Below are 21,136 nucleotides of genomic sequence, written 5' to 3' on the forward strand. Positions count from 1 at the left end.
CAGTGATTCTTGCTCAGGATGTGATTCCAAAATATCCAAGTGTTCATTACAGTTGTATGATAGTTGATCTTATAGTAATAAAAAGTTTGCTTATGAGGTTGGGAAATGACAAAATATTAAATAAGTTTTATCTTCCAACTCAATTTTTATATATGGAAACAAAACCAGCAATATTCCTTTTCCCTCTTTAAACACTAGGGAAATTAATATCTCTGAGAAGTCAGTGTCATCTGAATGATGTATGATAGTTCATAAGTTTTCATTTTTTGTCTGTTATTTTATATCAGTACTTGTCTAATTTGTTTTGATTAGGTAGGGTCTCTTGAAGTGATAAATCTATATACTGTGCTACTGGCAACTTTCACATTGATTTATTAGTCACTTAAATTCAGGATAAATGATATGATCTCAAAAATAATTATGTCAAGAATGAATAGGAAGTAAAATGAATAAGACTTGTTCCAGATTTAAGGAAAGTTCAAAATTAAAATAAATACCTCTCAGGAAACCTCCCAACATCTTTTTTCTTTTTTACATACAGAATTAAATGTTGTCAATGTCCTACCAGGTCTTACTAAATTTTATTAGATGAAATTATGAAAATTTCTTGAGAATTACCCTGCTGAAGCTCATACTATCTTTGTGTTGCTTTTGTTACTGACTTTGCTGTCTAACTTCCATTTTATACTCATACCCTCCCTTACTTGAGCACACCAAATCCAGTCATTGGATTAGATTAATTCGGGAAGATCATACACTAGATGTATCATATGCTTTTTTACTTTGATATTTTTTGTCGCTGTGTGTAAAAGGATGATTTAAGTTAGAAACAGACTTCTTATTAATGAGTGATTGCTTACACAACTAAACAGATATAGAATCATAAAAGCTTTAAGTCTTACTACTGAAATAATTATTCTGTAATAAATTAAATTAATTCTGAACTTCTAAATACTAAATAAATCTATGTTTCTGTTAAATTTATGGGGTACATAAACTGAATGTTTATCTGATCCATATATATTCAGAGGCAGTTTATAGTTGATTTGGGAAAGCAAGTTGTATAATGCTTTCCAGCTTGTGTAAAATATGAGCTCAGAAAAAGTACTACTAGACAACGCAAGAAATTTTTTCTGAATTCTTACGTGTGAACTCAATTGTTCTCTCTCTCCTTTTGATACCTTTCTCCTATTATTTTTACTTTGAAAACAAATAGCAAAATCATATTTGACAAGCTCAGTCACAGAGTACTACTAACTCAGAAGTAAGAGGGGGTAATCATACTGTTCTGTTGCACATTGCCAAGTAATGCTGTATCATGAAAGGGTAAACCAGACTAGTACATTTTCAAAATACCAAAACTGTTTTGTTTTATTTTGTTTTTGAAGATTTTTTAAATAGTGCGCTTCCTAAATTTTCACAACAATCCTACACTTTTATAAATTTCTGGAATTGTTTCAAATCTCTATAAAGTTTTTTGATGCTTTCAGTAAAGTAAGTTAAAGCAGGAACATGCTCCTTGTTATGACATTCACTGAAATTTTATTGCACTCTGACTGCTGTTAGAACATATTCTCAAGCCTTTAAGAACTAATTCCAACTCAGCTGGAAATCATGACTTCTTAAAATAATGTTTACTGATGTAATAATCAGATGGTCATTTCCCTTCTCATGTGCTCTGCTTTCACAGTCAAGTGATCTGGATTTCTTCCTAGATGTGGCCAACTATATTCTAGATTTCAATTTTCTGATGCTCAGCCTCTAGCCATCTGAACAGAAACTAAATAGTAGATTTACCTGTGTAAATAACACATTAGTAAAGGTAGTAGAGGGATCTGTACACTGACAAGAAGGGTTTCGGAAGACACAGTAATTGTTAAATACATATTCCCTGTATATAATTAAATGCTAATTCTGTAACACTATATTTTAAGGGAAAAACAGTTGTGTAGACAGTTCAGTTTCAAATGTTATTTTTACTTCCTCACCCTGTAATCACTTAAGCTCCCTTAGGTATCAGCATGTGTTTTCAGTGCATAATTTGATCCATATACTGGTGGCTTTTTTTTTTCCTGTTGCATTTCTCCTGTAATTCACACCTTCTTAATATAGGTTCCTACAAATCTTACATGCAAACTAGCATGATTTCCTCTATGCTGATTGTTCCGTAATTGCATTGCTTTGTTGTTAACCCTTTGAATGATTACAGTGAGAGTCCTTTTAAAATATAACTGTGCATAATTCTAGAATTGGGGAATAAACTAAACTAGTAAGACTCAGATCAGTGAAATCACTTGTGCTTGCAGTATTATCTATATATAAATTATATATATACATAAGGCCCTTAATATCTTTTGAAGAAATATTACTGATGTTGTTATAGAGCTCTATGTGATTGCTCCAAAAGTAATGCCTCTTATTTGTTTCCAGAGAAACTATAACAAGTACAGAGATCACAAAAACACTGATAGAGCAAAGTCTCAGCTACAAAACACTGTTTTTCAACATACTCACCATCATTAGCTGTGCATTTTTGCTAGCAATGAACATGAGCCTGCATGCTATGTTCATAACAGTCTGCGCCAGCAGATGTGACACGCTGTTGCCACTGCTGAAACGTACCACCCACTGCCTCACTGTGCTCATATCCACTGTCTGGTCTCAGCAAGAGTCTGTGAATGTCAATCAGTGAAGTTTTTCTTCATGAAGGAATTCAATGTCACACTTCTTTTTCATGCAAACTTCTATGGCAGATGCCACTTTTTCAGGCTGTCACTCTTCTGCCATCTGTCGCATGACAAGAAAATGTAAACAGAATGTTGGTGGGAAGATTCCACCTCTACCGCTATGCCACCAACATCTGCCTCTGACATAGTGGAACAACACAAAAAAATAGGAGGCATCACTTTCAGATCAGCAGATTTTTTGGAATTTTCATGCAATTTTATATTTTTTATGTAATTTTATAATAGTGTGTGTCATCTCAGTACCTTCATTTTCAGGCACATAATTTTGCTTGAAAAATACATGATTCAGATGTAAGATCACTTGAAAATTGCCTGAGGGTACTAAATTCTGCTAATGTTTTTCACCCCTTCTCTCTTCAGTCCTTACCCAGAATCACTTAATATCATTGCTTGCTTGATGTAGAGTGGTACATCAAGGCATATCAGCATACCTAGTGTTTCTGGACTTTGCGGGATGTGCCAGTTAAGATGGGCTTTCAGACCAGCCAACAATCTTTGTCCTCTTGCAGATGAAGTGTGTTCATGTATTTTCTTCATGTATATTTTCACGTATTCTGGGCAAAAAAAAAAATGCTGATGGTAGACCACAGTGAACTTGAAAAGGTAACAGTAGCTGCCTTTATGTTAGGACTAGCTGGTCTTTGAATCCTGAAGTCATCTGTGCTAATTCAATTGCTTCATTATACTGAGGCTGAGATCTACATTGGAGGTGGGATTCCGTGTTTGCTTAGTACTTGAATTATGAATTTCTTGAGTATGGATATTTGCTTCAAATGTAACAGGGCCGACACCGTGTCATTATTCATATGTAATCATAACTGGTAATATTTTCATGAAGTGTGTGCTCTTTATCGACTTTTATTTATTTTTTAATTAGAAGAAGTAGCATAAAGGATTGAGTTCCTGTGCAAAGTTATTATTAGTTTGCATGGATGGTAGATCCTTGTAAATCCTTAATGTGATTTCTTCTGTAATCTTAGAAGTTTTCCTAACATTAATCTTATTAGTTATGTGGTACGTGGGATATCAATGCACTTCAGCCTGCATTGATATATTTATCCTGAAGCCTTACATTTAATGACTTTACATTTATATTATTGCAATAATTTCATTGAGAAATATATTTATTTGCTTTTACTACTGTCTGCTGAAAGCTCTCTATAAGAAGTGGTGGCATGGTCGTGAACAGCAGAAACAAAATCTGTAACACAATCTGTCCTTTACTTTATGATGTTCTGAAGAAGACTTCCGCTCTGCTTTAAGAGAAGTTCCAGATTCCCACTAGTGACTATTTCCCTTTCATTTTCATGCCATGTTCCAGTCTCATGGGGATCAACAAAGAAGTTTTTGAGCGGGACAAAGATTTTTTAAGTTTGGCTAGAAGTATTAAAATTCAAAGGAATACTTATACTTCTTATTTACATATCGCTGCATGCTTTGAATTCTGAACTGAGTGTGACATTGGTTTAATTTCCCCTTCTTCCTGCTTCTCTTTTATGGAACTGTAAAAGCTGAAATAGCCTTTTATCTTACTGACTACCTTGGGTGACTGCTCTGCAACATTTTTGACTGGAGAACAGTAATAATCTTTCGGACAATAATTAGTTGCCTGCTTTGAACAACCTAAATTCTGCAGTACCAGCATTATTGTCCAAAGTTGTATTCTAGTTGAGGAACTTCTAGTTCATGAATGTAGGACTGCTACCTAAAAACACACTGTCTTTTCTTTGACAATTAATAAGAAACCTCTACGTCCATAATTTAAGTTGAAACTTTTCACATTTTAGAAATCAATCATAGCATAATTACTTGGTAGTTCTGATAGTTGTGGGGTGTTTCTTTTGTTAGTTTGTTTTTTGGGTGTTTTTTTTGTGATACATTGAGTAGAAGATAGGAAGAGCCATAGAAATCAGGATTTTTTTTTCTTGTAGTTTAGGTAATCGATGTGTCATGAAGGTGGATTGGCATGCCTGTGATTTAGACTTTCACATTGCTGTGTAGATAGATGTGCCTAGGTTATCATTAAAGTTCAGTAAACTACTCATTCATTAATGTGCATCTGGGTTGCCCTTTTTTTTTTCTTTTGAAGTAATATTATTTTCACTACTTCCTGTTCATAATTCCTTGCACTATAGAAAATATTACTGAGGCTTCAGTTTCTTCTTTTGCATAATACTGTAATGCAAATCCAGCTGTTCTGCAGAGGTGGGAAAAAAGACAGTAATATATGTGTGTGCCTTGTGTTGGGAAGCAACGTAAGACTCTTATTATTCATAGTCTTAACCTCTACTGATCTGTGAATAATAGTACTGAAGAAATATTGTAACATTCATTGACAGACTGTTTCTACTCAAACTGTTTAATTTCCTTTGTGTATGGTAATGGTAGTACTAGAATATGTCAGGGTGATATGATTTTTTGGAAGCTGGTGCTTGAGAACTGCTTATGTAGGATAGTCATTCTGACAGGTCTTCAGAAAATGTTTGAATGTTCTGAGTTAAGCACACTTGTTCTACTGTAAAAGTTTGAGAGCTTTATGCAAATTACTGATTTTTCTCAGTGGAAAACAGTCTGAGTGTTTCTTCTAGCCAGGCGTGTGTGATTAATATGACTTTCAATGTCAAAAAGTGGAGATCTTTAAAAGGGGTCTTCAGGAATCCAAAATATTTCAGTATATCTTCCTGTGCTGCTGAATAGTGAAATCTGTGTGGTGGATCCTGAGAACGCTTCAGATCTTGGGTCCACGTTTGTATTTTGCTACATCCTTACTTCCTGTCAAGACAAGAAAGCTAAAATAAAAATGTAAAATATCAAGTTGCAGACAACAAAACAACATAACAAAAAAATGAGTCTTTCACTATTATATAAAAATACATTTTATCAAGAAAATTAAAAAGAATTTTTGTTGGTATTTAGTGTAGAGTAGTATAAATGAATTTCAGAACATTTAAATTTTTCCTAATTGGAAAATACATTATTCTTAAAGAAAATGTGTCCCTTAGATATCTTTAGTGGTCAGTGAAGGGTATGTATAAAGAAGAGATTGCTAGGCTAACTTAAAACAATTGTTCATTTGTTTTATGCATGTATATACTCTTAAGTTGTTCAGTTCTGTAGATTTCCCCAGAGGCTATCCTGCCAATGGTTTAAGAAAAAAAAAAAAAAAAGAAAGCAGGTTATTGTAGCATGGTTAATTCAGAAATTCAGTACAGGATTTATTTCATGCTTTGAGACAATCAAGATAATCAGGCAATTAAACAATTGTATTATTACACCTCAACTTTCAGATACTTCGTATATGTTTCTTACTTAGTTGTTATAATTTCCCTAGAGCGATCCTTTTGATTCATTTGAAGGAATGAATGTCTCTCCTATTCTATAGAGAAACAGGGTGGAAAGTATAAAAGAAGGAAAGTTTGTGAATCTTCTATTTCTTGCTTAACTGTTAATTGGGCATATGACTGCAGGGTGTAGGAGGAAGACTGAGGAGAAGTTAAAATGTTGGTCATGTCCTCTTAAAGGCCTGTGACAGATCTGTTTGTGGATCCTTGTTCATTTATTGTGACGCTGCTAGCACAAGTGAATTTGAAGGAAAAGGTGCTGTTAACCACTCCAATTATGTCTTGTAGAAGGTGCCTTAATGTCTTATTCCAGCTATTTCTTTGGACAGTTGCTATGCTGTTGTAGTAGAATAACCCCATATTTTCCATTCAAAATATTTTTAAACTTTCCAGAACACTGTACATTCATGGCCATACAAAGCTGGATTTCATAGTCTGGTATACTGCAATTGAAAAAGCAGCGGGTACAGATGGTAATGCGTTGCAAGATCAGCAGCTCAGCAAAAATGATGTTCCTATTATAGTGAACAGCTGTATAGCATTTGTTACACAGTATGGTAAGTACAGTAGGTTTTGTTCAACTTAAGATCATTTGTATAATACCTAAATTACTACACTTTCAAAAATTAATATTGAATTAGTTTATATGCATTACTCAATGTAAAATCATACCTCCTGTTAGCCCCACCAGTCATTTATGTGGTGGTAAAGTACAGTGCCATGTGCCTGAGGATAAACAATGTGTGGAAGTACAACTGTGGAAATCCCCTACATGGCCACCACTGTATTTTTAAAATGGACTGATTTGCTTGATATGTTAGTCTATGTCTCCCATGCCTCACTGCAGAACTCCACAGCCCTGAAAACAATCTATATGAGGCAAGGACAGCTATGACTTGAACTGGTCAGCAAATCCAGGAAATTGATGTTAACTGTGGAACCAAATTCAGTTTTAAGGCTGCTGATTTTTCAGCATAGCAGCCTAGGGAGGTATAATGAGTTACTGTTTGCTTGAGTAAATATTGCCAGTGTAATTTGCTATAGCATTAGGTGATATTAAGATTATGTCTGTGTCCTTTTCACTGCTGCAAATTAATCAACTCTCTTGTGAAATGCTAAATACCTATCAACCCTGTACAAATTTATCTTCAGGATAGATGTCTGTAACCTCTGTCATTATAAGAAGGCCTTATTTATATTTCATTGATTGAAATCTGACTAACTTTTAAATGTGGTAACACTTCATTATCGTAAATAGTTGTATCTGGGTTACTGTTTTTGCCTTAAAGTAAGAAAAATTTTTTTTTGCTAAATCATTTTTTCATCATTAGTAATAGAAATTTTTCTGGTACAATTTACACTGTTTCATGCATTGATGTGTTGTTAAACCAGGATAGAGGTGTTCCTGAATCAGAAATGCTGCTAATACATGTTCTAAGCTAAAATTCAATATCTTAATTTGTTTGTTTGTTTGTTTGTTTTTAATTAAGTCTTCATTTATATGTAGATTTTCTTTCCGGATCAAGGTTACTGAGTATTATAATATTCATCTGAAAGTTGGAAGAGTTATCTGTGTGTTACTTGTAGACATACATTTTTTTGTCATAGCCTATGTCTTTGGCTATGTCCTACTCGTGACAGACACTATCAGGTCCAACAGCTGTTCCTGACATCACAAAGGCTGTATTTAATGGTAGTGCTTGTAGGCATCACAAGAAAAGTGAATTGCAAGACACGATTTCATAGGTTTTGACAGAATGCTTCTTTTGACAACTACATAAGGAAGGCAGTGTTTTGTAGATAATGATTCTCAAGAAATGTGGGAAAATGCAGGAAGAACCTGTACAAAGAGGAATAGTGAAACAGAATCCACATAAAATTTCCCCAAGGATTACAAAAAAAAAAAAGTTTGACTACTTTCTTATGCAGTAATTTAAGGCAGTCTCTGCTGTGTTTTAGACTAGGATTTTGTAATTTTTTTTAAGTTGGTTTTGATATTTTCAGTCATTTTTTTTGTGACTGCGTAGTGTCTTCCTTGACTTGAGGAAAATCGGACAAAAAGTAATTGTTTCTAGTAATCTTGAGTTTTTTGATAGTGAGATATGCATTGGATTTAATGAATACAATACTTTTGAGTCCAAAGTTGAGCTAGTCAGTAGGGGAATAAAATTATTCATTATCAGTACGCACACTGTGTAACTAATAACTATGTTGCATAGATGCGGAACCTGCCATTGAAACTTCTTTCCTTTACTGTGCCTTTTCAAACTATAGATGTAGGAAGTATTGAAGAGATCTGAGCAGTTGAACTGCATGTAAAACATTCCTGAATTTGTGATCCGAGGCTTGATTAATTTTATGATGTGTATATTTACAAAGATATAGGGGTATAAGCAGCCTTGACAGTGTTTTCTCCAACCAAGTACGTAAAAAGTCCAAAAGATACTAGTAGCAAATGTGATCTGTTTGAGAGCCAGCCATATTTTTTGTGTAAGAAGATTTGGAATTTCTAAAAGAATGCTCAATTTTACTGATATTTATTTTTCTACCCTGCATTTCTGTAACTTAGGTTTAGGTAGCAAGCATATATACCTCAAGAATGGCAATTCGTCCAATGTGGTTGAACTGCTGGAAAGTTTCAAAAAAGATGCAAGGAGTGTTAAGTTGAGAGCTGGAAAACATCGCCTTGAAGATGTGACTGATGTATTGAAAAGCTTTCTTTCTCAAATAGATGATGCAGTTCTCACTAAGGAACTCTATCCATTCTGGATTTCTGCATTAGGTAATATATATTAACATTCAGTGCAAGAAAGGTTGTTTGCATGTACTCAAGTAAGGGAGTTCTGTTAAATACTTACACAATATGCTTGGAGATGAGCATGAAAAAAAACAAGATGGAACATTAATTTCTGCATTAAGGCATTGAAATAGTATAGGCCCATTGGCTGCTTGACTGTCTTTGTCTTTGAAAATGATGGTTAAAATGATACTGCTCTGTGGTTTTGCTTCATTTCAAACATATGGAAATTTCTCCAGTATAAGCTGATATAAGTTTGGGAAGTTCAACTATGGATATTAAATATATTTGAACTTTCACCTTATTTGAACAAATTAATGGAAGGAATACTAATTTATTTACTCACAATAAGATGGTTATCAGAAATTGGAAAAAGTCGTATCTGTACCAGTTTAGATTTCTTAGCTCTCCTGTGAAAGTATACAGTAGCGTCACACTGATTTAATTTCTGGATTTGTACATGGGACTGAAATTCTGCTCCGGCTTTTAAAGAGCAGAATCCTGCCCTTCTGTACAAAAGTGACACAGAAAGTACTTGTGAGAAGATTAAAACCCCTGGGAAAATAGAGTAGATGACCTTTAAAGTGTTAATATTTTTTTCCCCAGTTACTCAGTTAGCGCAGTAGTTATTGTAGACTGCTAGTAATCACCTGGAAGAGATTAGAAAAATTCTTCAAGATTCTGTTTTCAGAAAGATGGGAGAAACAAGGGCAGAGAAAATGTAAAAGAAAAAAAAAAGTTATAATATTACATCAACTTAACAATTTCCCAAGCAGAATTATTCTCCACTGCCTCTGTGCTATATTCTGCACAGAAAGGCAGACATGAAGGTAGAGAGATATGGCTGTGTCTCAGATGTGTAATTCCAGTACAGGAAATCTTGTCACTGTTTGCCTTTGTATAGCGTATTCACTGCCAATTTCCTTTCCTCTCTTATTCGTCTTTTATTTTTAAAACTTTGGACCTTAGAAATTTCTCCAAATAAACAAACAATACAAAAAAAGAAAAAAGAAAAAAAAAAAAAGAGAAAAAGATGTTTTTTTTCTCCAGGTACTCATGGAAGTATATGTTTACAAGGACTGTCCTGAAAGTAATGTCTCTTACTTTAATATTTTGGCCAATGGTGTGAGAGGTGGATGTTGGTATGGCAGTAGAGATTAAACCTTCCTACCAGTATTCCATTACTTTTTGTGTGATAGATGGCAACAGAGGAGCAGTCTGACAAAATGGTGTGCAACATGGAAGTATATATAGAGCAAAGGTGTGTCGTTTAGTTTCACCTAGCAGAAAAAAATGCACCCTTTGACATTCATCAACATTTGCTGAACATTTGTGGAAACCAAACAGTGGATGAGAGCGCAGTTAGGCAGATGGTGTTGCATTTAAGCTGTGGTGACAGTGACAGGGAGTCTTTTGTATTGGTTAAGATTTTCATGAGTGTAGTATGCAAACTTTTATTGCTTATGTTCTTTCCTTGAACTAATGTTCAATATCAGACCCTGTTAATAATAAATTGTCAGTATTGTATTCATGAAGAAGAGATTAAGTAAATAACGATTTTAAATAACTAGGTGATGCAGACACAGTTAATGAGAATTGTTGATAATTTTTAGTATACATAGTTATTAAGGCTCAGTGGTTGTTATTTTCTGGCAGATATGCAAAATGAAAAGGAACGTGTGATGAAGTATGGAGCTTTTATTCGTACGCTACCACCAGTCAATAAGGCAACTTTGGCTGCTTTAATTGAACATCTTTACAGGTAAATGTAAATAATGTACTGTAGCAGAGAAATTCCTGGAATATATTATGCTACTATGAACAAAATGAGGATTGATTCATCAACCAGTGAGCATCAAGTGCTTAACTTGTTGTGATTATTAATAATATTTAATTGTCTTTAATTTATAATGTGTTATATTTTCATTAATAGGTATGTATAAATATCAGTAGGATGGAAATGCCTTACAGTGATAGGGGACTGACATTATTTGAGTCGAAGCGGGGTAATTTTTGATTGAGCTTCTTTAGATTATTTTTTTTTTACCCTACTCTATTTGTTTTCCAGAGAGTTTTCTTGAGTGAAATGTCCTTCTCCCAAGTCTCTACTGAAAATGACAGTTTTTAAACTTAGCTATCTGTCAAATATTAAATCATTGCTTCACTTTGCAACTGTGATAATTACAGAGAATATTCAAATTATTCCTGTTAAAGTGTTGTGAGTAGAAAATGTGACAACCACTTTTCTGTACTCAGAATTAGAGCAATTACATAGTAGATGCTATTTAAATCTGTTTATACAATTACTAAATTGATTGATACTTTTACTAAGATAAAGATTATACTAGGTATTTTAGTTGATTTTTCTAAGCTTATTTGTTTCAGATGTTAATATACTGATTAAAATATTCTGAAAGTAGTTTGTATACATTTTTATAACAGGATAAATTCTGTTTGCTTACAAAAGAGAACATGTTATATAAACTGCAGTATGAAGAAATTTGTACAAAAACTTTGCCACAAGTACATAAACTAACAATGTCTTAATTTATTTCCATGCTTCTGTTATCTAAGGTGATTGGTTTGTAGGATATACATAAATACATAATGTAACAAATGATTTTGATATTGCTTGAGGTGCAGAAAAAGGTATAAGTTTTCATTTCTGCAATAAGTTTCAAGGTAAAGAATATAAAGAGATAAATATAAAATATAAAAAATTACATTAGGTTTTTCATTCCTTTTTTTTTTTTTTTCAAATGTACTCCAAATGTTCTCTAGGGGAGCATTGGACAACTAAAGGAATAAAGGGATCATCTAAATATATTTATTTTTCCTTCAACAGGGTGCAGAAATGTTCTGAAATTAATCATATGAACCCTCACAATCTAGCCCTGGTGTTTTCTTCATGCTTATTTCAAACAAAAGGCCAGACTAGTGAAGAAGTCAATGTAATTGAAGATCTAATTAAAAATTATGTGCAACTTTTTGATGTGGGTATCTTTATATAAAGTGTCTCAATTGCTCCGCTCTTAGACATGAAAAAATATATATTCTAAAACATAGAAATGCCTTAATGTTAGGGATTATCCTGATATTCGTTACACTGTCTAAAGATTTGCAGTGCTGTTGAACTCTAATTCAGTGGACACAGTTCAGTGTTTGCTTTAAATTTTATTTCCCAGATGGCTTAGCCTGTGAAGAAAAGACTGTATTTTTAGGACTACTGTGAGCTATTTTTTCCCAGCATGGTCCACATTCTTCTTGCTGATGGCAATCTTAAGAAAACTTTGTGATAATAACTATTAAAAGTAATACTTCCATTCAGATTTTATACCTTTAGTCAGAGCTGAAACGTAGAAAAATGACATGTTTTTAGCGTTTGAGCTGTGATTGCAGTAAGGATTTTAGAGGAAACAAATTTTGGTTCCTTAGGCCTAGAATGAGCGTTGTGTCCAGCTTGATGGTTAGCAACAATTCATCAGCAATTTGAGTTGAGAGTGTCACTTTATAGGCAGTTTTTCATAGAGTCCTCTCTCTTCTAATATTTATTTGGTAAAGTTCATAGTAATGATCCCATCAATAAAATAGTCTTTCTGATGGACAGAATATTTTGCATAGTATTTCTGTAAGAACATGATCATTAGTAGTGTTAACCATTAATAATAAGTATTGAAGTATTTATAAGTATTGATTTTTATATTGTACTTGCATTTATTAGTTTATTATATTGAAGTAGAGTTTGCTAGTTAATGTTATAATTTTTGTGATAGTTTGTAATTTTTAATTAAATGAAAAATGTTCAATTTTAAACAGATAAATGAAGACCAGGTCAAACAAATGGATATAGAGAACAGTTTTATTACCAGGTGGAAAGATACTCAGGTAAGTGGCAAAAGTCAAGTGTTATGCAAATGCTTCTAACAGAGAAGGTTTTGTTGTTTATAGGTTTTTATACCTCAATTTAATTAAAGTAATGTAAATTCCTATGTTTGTATAGTGACTAGTGCTGTTAACTGCAGAAATGAAGGAAATAAAAGATGAGGCATGAACTGATAAAGTAGAGAAGTTTTTGTAAAGCATACCTTGCAGTTATCCCATTCAGGCCAGAGCGTAACTTGCAGACTGTTACTTGCTTTTCAGTGCTTCATAAATTGTAGCAGAAAGAAATGATCAGAATGTCTAAGTATGAAAATGGTGACCGATTTTAAAATTACATATTAGATACTTTCAGTTGTATACTACTGTCATATCATGGGCTTTTGGTACATAGTCTCTCTCCATTAGAGAATAACAATCGCCATAAGCTCAGAGTACCTGAATCATTTACCATACTGTTTTTTATACCATATATGGAGCCCCATAGTACAAATATGGCTGGAGAAAGCTTCGAACACATTCAAACATGGTTACTTAGTCAAACTAAACTTTGGGAAATGGTGTATGAAAACAGGAGATCATACTATTTATCTTCATTTTCAGTCATACCTGTAATAACATTTTAATAAATTGTGAATTGTTAAGAAACAGTGATAAAAAAAGTGATAGTATATTTCACAGTCAGAATGCTCTGTTTGTGCAGTCCTCATTAAAACCCAAACTGGTAATTAGATAAACATGACCAAGGTAGGTTAATCAAGAGAGGTCAAGGCAAGCAAGCATAAGATACTTAGAAGTTTTTTTTCAAAATGTAAAGTAGTGGAGAAAAATCTTTCAGTAGTTTTGGAGCTTATCAGTCTCTGGAAATGAGTGAAAAGTTGCCAGGAAAAAAAACCATCTATAATGCTTTCTCTGATGGCTGTCTTCCTGTTTCTGGTAAGTTTGTGGTACTTTCCTGCCACTAATTAAAAAAAAAAAAGTCTTGCAAATACACACTGAAATTATATGTTTGATGGCTTGCTATCTTGAGTCTATTTCTTCTCTGGGTCAGAGTGCCATAAAGCTTTCTGATAATGGCCTAGCAACTATGTGTGTGTAAAAAGTAGAATGTCTGCTTTCTCCCTTTTGTGTCTGATGAGGAATGACTAAGCCACTGGGAAACAATTTTATTAATAGTATCTGTTGTAGAATGAAAGCATCTGTCTTGGTAATATCAACAACATTCTGTGGATGTTGAAGTATCTTTAATGAAATTAATTAATTCTGGGGCCTGTGAAAAGGACCATACTGAGATTTGAGAACAAAGCTTAAAACCTATACAGACTTTTAAATATATTCTTTTCTAAAGAAATTTTCCAAGAAATAATTGTTATAGACTTCTTACACAATTTACGTATTCTCAGCAGCTCTGGAAAGCTTTACTGGTTAAATGCTTGTAATTTGGAGAAATTAAGAAGACCTGAGAGAAGTTTTGCGAGTACATAAGGCAGCATGAAAACATTAGTTATGGAGATAAAAAACCTGAAGGGAGATTGAGGTTATGAGCAATTTTTTACCAGCTGCTAGTTATGTGGTTTGTCTAAACCTGAGGAATATAGAGAAGAACCATTATTAAGTGGTTTTGTTTGATACTTATATGAGTAAGTTATGCTGCATTTGGAAGGCTGCCTGTTGAGGAAAAAAAAGCTTGCTTTGTCCATTTTTTAAATTATTTTTTTTTAAGAAGTAACTCTAGGCTTTCTAAAATTGGTAAAGTTTTTATTAAAAAATGTCTAGCACCTGAAAACCTGGTCTTAATTTTAAATTGTAGAATCAAATTAGAACTTTCATAAATAATTAAGCCTGTTTGGTTTTCCTGCAGTCATCCAGATTGATGAGAGGCAAAGTCATAGAAGGATAGAATCACGATTTTACCTGTCCTTATTTTGTTCTAGAAAAGTCTCTACTGTTAATAATCAGCCTTCTGAGTTGACATCTAGACCTACACTGTTAATAAACTCAGTCTTGATTCTCATAATACTATGCAAAACTTTAAATTCTTTATCAAAATATAGTGATATCACTTTAACCTTAAAAATGAAACAAATCCTACTCAAACAAAATCTTCTGCTTCATCACAGTATCATCTAGGTTGGAAGAGAATGCTTGAGATCATCCAACCTCCCCTTGCTCAATTAATATCACTGAGTACAAGCTGCCTAGGACCATGTATAGTCACAGTTGTCATCTTTAACTTGGACCTCCTTTACTAGCAGAAATTTCCTTGCTCCAGACTTTCCCTGGGGTTTTAAGGGTATAGAGGCTGGAACGATAGAGACAAAGAAGGGTATTGTATACTCTGGCCTCTTCCATGTTATCTGTCACAAGTTCTCCCTACCCATTCAGCTGTGAGCCCACATTTTCTAGAGACACTAGCCATCAGCATCCACATTTTTCCTTGATGGATGTTCATCCATCCAGACCTCATAAATACAAAAGATTGATTTGCAGTGCTTTCTAGGATCAAAGAAGCCCTTTCATCACTGCCTCTAAAATTTTATGTTATTACATAGTATGCAGTTGTCTTTTTTTTTTTTTTATGTATTATAGAACAATTTGGGTTGGAAGAGACCTTTAAGATCTTCTTGTTCTAGCTCCTCCACTATTAGGCAGGGAAACTTCCCTCTAGACCAAGTTGCTCAGTCCTGTCTAACCTGGCCTTGAATGCTTCCAGGAAGGGGGCATTCACAACCTCACTGGGCAACCTATTCCAGAGTCTCATCACCCTCACAATAAAGAATTTCTTCCTCATATCTAGTCTAAATCCACTGTCTTCCAGTGTAAAACCATTCCCCCTTGTTCTGTCACTATATACCTTTAAAAAAGTCCCTTCCCTCATAATCAGGTCTCCAGTTTCCTTCTGGAGAAGGGCCCACATCCTCCCTGACTTTCATTTTATACCTGTAGAATATCTTTTTGTTTTCCTTTATGTTCCTGGCTAGATTTAATTCAGTCAGGGTTTTAGCTTTCCTACCTTGATCCCTGGATGCTCAGATTCTTTGTAGATCTCCCAGGTAATCTGTTCCTGCTTCTTCTCCCTGTAGACTTTCTTTTTGAGTTTAAGTCAGTCCAGGAGCTCCTTGTTGATTCACATAGGCCTCTTGGCATTGTTGCCTGCCTTCCTTTTTCTTGGGATGCCCTGCTTCTGAGCTTGGAAGAAATAGTCCTTGAATACCAACCAGCTTTCTTGGGCCCTTTTTCCCTTCAGGGCTTTCTTCCACCCTGTCACCCTGTCAAGCAATGCCCTGAAGAGTTCAGAGTCTGCACTGCTGAAATCCAAAGTAGCAAGCTTGCTGCTAATTCTGCTGTATTTTACATCTATAACTTCTGTAATAAGTGACATAATTTCAGAAGACTAAATTATATGCATGTCTACACTGAAATTTTTTTTCCAGGCTTGACCATATAATATTTTAAACGTCTGTTTAAAAGAAGAGTACTTAGTATCTGATTCCTTTATCAGTGCTATATGAACCAGTTACATAATGAACTGTACATGTCATACAGAGCTGAAATAGGATAAATATCTTTGAAACACAATGGCTAGTTGGAGTGGTATGTGTTTCAGGTATCTTTCATTATTTCAGTGAAAGAAAGGAGTATGATGAAACATACTGTACTCTGCCACTTTATTCCTCTTAGTCATTAGCTGTCATATTTTCATCCTTGAGCAGTTTTCAAGTCCTTGAAAGGCTTGCATGTGCAGGTCATATAGTGTGGAGGTTGGATTTCAGTCTTGTGCAGAAAAGCTAGCTCTCGGAGAACTTTTTAGTCTTCCAGCTACTGTTAAGACTGATATCTTGCTGCAGATAGAGTAATTTAACAGCATGGGTTGTTGGCAAGTGAAACTTCAAGTAATTATACTTAGGAATTCAGTTTGAGAATCCTTTCCATTTAACATTTGATTGTCTGACATTATTGCCTCTAAATGTATGTATGTTTGCAGGGAAAATCAGTGGTGCAAATACATTTGAGTATATTGCTTGCTACAGTAGAGTTATCTCCATGCTGGTGATACAGAGTGTTCAGAGAATGACTGAACCAAATTTCTGCTGAAGGCCTGAAAGTTCTTACATCTGATATGTCACTGCAGCTACTTTCCAGGTGGTACTTCATTAGCTGCTCTTCATTTTCTGTCCACCATATACTTAGCCCAGCTGTTTCTGTTTGCAGCTGCAATTTACAGCACATTTTCTCTCCATATGACTGTTTACATGAGCCCAGTGGAAATCAAATGTCAGCTTCATTCTTTTTTTCAACCTTTTCCTGTAATACCATCTGAAAAGCAAATTTTAAAACTAAATGAGCTTTTTTGAGTCTCTGCCACTATAATTAAGAAGCTTTCTTCAAAGTAGCTTTTTAATGTTTTTTGTCACAAATGTTTCCATTAGTTTTCTGTTCTCAGGGGCTAAACTAACTTTAAATTCACCATTTTCCAGAATGTTAATGTTCTTTAAAATTGAGTGGTGCTGTTTATTTTTCTGTGGAAATATAGCTTCTGCCCTCCAGTTTTTATTATTTTCTCCATAATTTATTCAGTATATGATGCAGCTTCTGTTTTTCTTAGTCTCTATCTTTAACATCACTATGAATACAGAATTGACATAAATTGATACTCTTAAAGAATTAATAATCACATTAACATTTTATTGGTAATATTAGTAAAAGGATATACTTGCTGAAAGGCCCTATTAGCTGTCTTAGTTTTTCTTCCCATGCTCTTATCATCATTGTTTTAGAAAGTATTTTGCGTACTGGAATGAATTACAGTCCTTTGAAGGTACTTATGATTATATTGCAAAGGAACATGAGCAGGCAAAGAGCTAGACATTTTTAGCTACAGCAAATCAATTTATCATCTAATAAGATAGTTTTATTGCCATAGATAAGCAACCTGATAACAAGAGAAAATGCTTTATTTCTTTTCATCAATAAACTTTTTCTCCTTGATAGTAAAATACTGAATTTACTGAAAACTCTATTTTGTCATAGGATTCATTGTTACACATTCTTTGATTGTATTTGTTGCTACTGAGTATATGAAACTGTTATATGTTATGTCATACACTTGCTTTATCATCTAATTATTGCATATTAACTGTTTTGTGTAAAAGTGTGGATATTTGGTCCAACAAGTTAAGAGAGATAACTTTAACAGAGATTGATAGCAAGAACGTGTATTTGGATTCACTTTTTAAGTATGTAATGATATGTTTTCATTGTGATTAATAATATTAACTGTAGAATTCATAGTAATGAGTTGTGATTATCTGAATTTGTACAAATGACTTTAGGAATTAAATATCCTGGTATTAGTAATTTTTCTTCTCATTTTTAACAGATTCATTTTATTTTGGGACTGCTTCCCATCTTTTTCCATGGTCTTAAGTTCTGTTTATCTGTGTTGGCACTGAAGTGATCCTGGCTAAAATTTGTTTTTAAATGTGGATACATGGGATTTAGTTGGGGCTTTTTCCTTTGAATCTGAGAGTTAATATAAATCTTTCATTTCACTAATGAATGTAGTACATATTTTTCCATTAGACTCAACTTTATGAGTCTTTCATAGATAATGGTGTGAGGAAGGTTTATGTTCAGTACCTACTAGCACATCTAAATAATCAATGCACTTTCCCAATTTAAAATAATATATTAAATGTTTAAAGCAATTTTAAGATATTTTGACTTTTGTTGTTGTTGTTACGTATTATTTTAGGTTTCCCAGGCTGGAGACCTGCTGATTGAAGTTTATGTAGAAAGAAAGGAGCCAGACTGTAGCATTATAATCAGGGTGAGTGTATAGAGGTAATTTTTACCAAACATTTTCTCCTACTGCCTTCAAAATTTATTTTCATACATGCTTGTGTAGTTATATTAAAAAGGTATGAATTTATATCTATCACTATTCTTTCAAGAATCTTTTTTTATTTTCACTGTTGTCTAATTTTCTGAAGACCTTTTCTTATGCATTTTTAAAGAGATTGTTATCATCCAGTTTTAAAGCAGAGATATTCTCCTTTGGTTTTACTGCAGTATATGGTAGTATAAATTCTGACAGCTCTATGCCTGCAACATGCAAGAAAATTAACTAGTACACAGTGAATGCTGGTTTTATTCAGTACTAAAAGACCTGATTCAGTACAAAAGTTTTCAGTACAAAAATATTCAGTACAAAAACACATCCTGATGTGTTTTTGTTTGTGTGTTTGTTTTTTGTTGCTGGTTGCTATCTGCCTTGCTTGAGTGCTGAGAAACCTAAGCATGCTACTTAGAGTAATCGAGATTTTTCAATCTGGTATTTGACAGCATATTTTAAATGCGCTCGTGTCCATTTAGTAGTACTCTTCTCTGTGAAGAAGTTCCAATGCACATTTGTGAGGAACTTCGTATGCCTCAGTTTGTCGCCATTTCCCCTTGTCCTATAACCACGCACTGCTGAGAAGAGTTCGTCCTCATCCCTTTGCCTCCCAAAGCTTAAGTATTTATAGATGTGAATCAGATCATCTCTGAGTTCTCTTTTTTCAAGGCTGAACAGACTCAGGTATCTCAGCCTTTCCTCATAAGACAGTTGCTCCAGACCCTTTATCATCTTTGTAGCCCTTCGCTGGACTCTTTCAAGGAGTTCCATGTCTTTTTTGTACCAGGAAGCCCAGAACTGCACACTGTACTCTAGGTGAAGCCTCAGAAGGGCAAAGTAGTAGGGGCAGATCACCTCCCCTGACCTGCTGGCCACACTCTTCTTAATGCACGTCAGGATCCCATTGGCTTTCTTGGCCACCAGGGCACACTTCTGTCTCATGGCCAGCCTGTCATCCACCAGGACACCCAGGTACCCCTCCTCAAAGTACTGGTGCATGCAGTATAATATATATGGTTAAATGCAAGTGGGGCAATATCTTCCCTTGCCCTTCCAACTGCTGCTAGATTTCACTTTTTTTTTCCGTTTTGTTCAGCACGTGACTCTCAAATTTATATGTATATACTGCATAGTATATATATGTGCAGCATTTATGTGTACATACACATCAGAAGACTGTATTTTCGTGGTTTTTGTTTTGTTTTTCAATTACCTCAATATTAACAATAACTAGTTTTACTAAATTTTTAATAACCATTCTTTCCACACCTAGAAAAAAATATCCTAGGTATGCTTTTTTTTTTTTTTAATTTTGAAGGGTGGGGAAAATGAGTTAAAGTTATGAAAATGATGCTGGTTTCATAGTACAAAATATAGAAGACATTTTGTAGCCTTAAAAAAATATCATGAATTTCCAACTCTGTGTAACTATTTTCTTAATTCATCAAGTTGTGAGGAAGATTTGAGGGGAAAAAAATCAGAGAATGCTAATTTTAATGCATTATAAATCGACTTAATTTGTGTTACAGATATCGCCTTTGACAGAAGCAGAAGAGTTAACTAATGATATTTTAGGAATAAAAAACATTACTCCCAACAAAGATGATATCTGGGCTACTTTTGAAGTACTTGAAAATGGAGAACTTGGTTAGTAATGCATATTCATTAAATTTTATTATCTTTCAACGTAAAATGAAAAGGTTGAAGAGTTATTAAAAGTTTTCAGAAATAATTTAAAAAAATAGCCTTCATGCTCTTGGTCTGCATTTAGTTGCTGTGGCATCTGCATGATTTCCTTCTTAACTTTGTCAGCATTAATTCAGCAAGTTGTTTTTGAATGCTTATAAATCGTTGGCTGAAAAAACATTATCTTACTTTGGCTTACATTTCATTAGCTATCAACTATAGCACGGTAGGTCTTACCAATGAATCTCAAAGAATAAGCCTATTTTCACTAAGCCAATAAAGGATTTCATAAGAAATAATGGTTTTCAGAAAGTTATATGAGAAAATTTGTCATATTTTGGGGAAAGTGTCTTTTTTGTATTACTTAGTTAATTACTGTAAGTATGTAAAAAAGAGGAAGCAGAACTTATGTAATCTTTTATTACCAGTGGCAAGATGTAGACTGCAGAACTTCAAAACATCTGTTTTAAATGTGCTTCCAACAGGCAAAGCTCACAATATTTATCTACTGTAAAAAAAAAAAAAAAAAAAAGTTTCAAAATCAAGGGTGCTTTATGTATTTGAAGACCACACTTTATTATTACAACAAAATAATTGTTTCTCTGTTATTATTAAGGCATCTTATTCTAATAAATTCTCACTGATGTCATCTGATTTAAAAATGTATATATACCTGAGGGACAGAAATATGCTTTTAGCAAAAAGCAACCTCCATTAGCACTTCACACTGAGTTGCTTTTAGTATTATTTCCATGCTACAGAAGTAGACTGTGGTCTAATTTATTTCTGT

General features: G+C 33.8%; 1 protein-coding gene across 2 annotated transcripts in view; it reads left to right on the forward strand.

Moving 5' to 3' along the window:
* The window catches only part of ARAP2 (ArfGAP with RhoGAP domain, ankyrin repeat and PH domain 2), a 111,000-nt gene that overhangs the window by 63,399 nt on the left and 26,465 nt on the right, over positions 1–21,136 (forward strand). For both annotated transcript variants that reach the window (XM_065735671.1, XM_065735672.1), the window contains exons 19-25: positions 6,482–6,645; positions 8,658–8,870; positions 10,542–10,647; positions 11,731–11,878; positions 12,702–12,770; positions 18,520–18,594; positions 20,190–20,307. In XM_065735671.1, the coding sequence (XP_065591743.1) occupies positions 6,482–6,645; positions 8,658–8,870; positions 10,542–10,647; positions 11,731–11,878; positions 12,702–12,770; positions 18,520–18,594; positions 20,190–20,307 (893 nt within the window). The remainder of the gene's footprint in view (positions 1–6,481; positions 6,646–8,657; positions 8,871–10,541; positions 10,648–11,730; positions 11,879–12,701; positions 12,771–18,519; positions 18,595–20,189; positions 20,308–21,136) is intronic.

This window comes from Cyrtonyx montezumae, unplaced genomic scaffold (genome assembly GCF_038088225.1).
Source record: "Cyrtonyx montezumae isolate F1298 unplaced genomic scaffold, pur_monq_1.0 scaffold_2, whole genome shotgun sequence".
Lineage (NCBI taxonomy): Eukaryota > Metazoa > Chordata > Aves > Galliformes > Odontophoridae > Cyrtonyx > Cyrtonyx montezumae.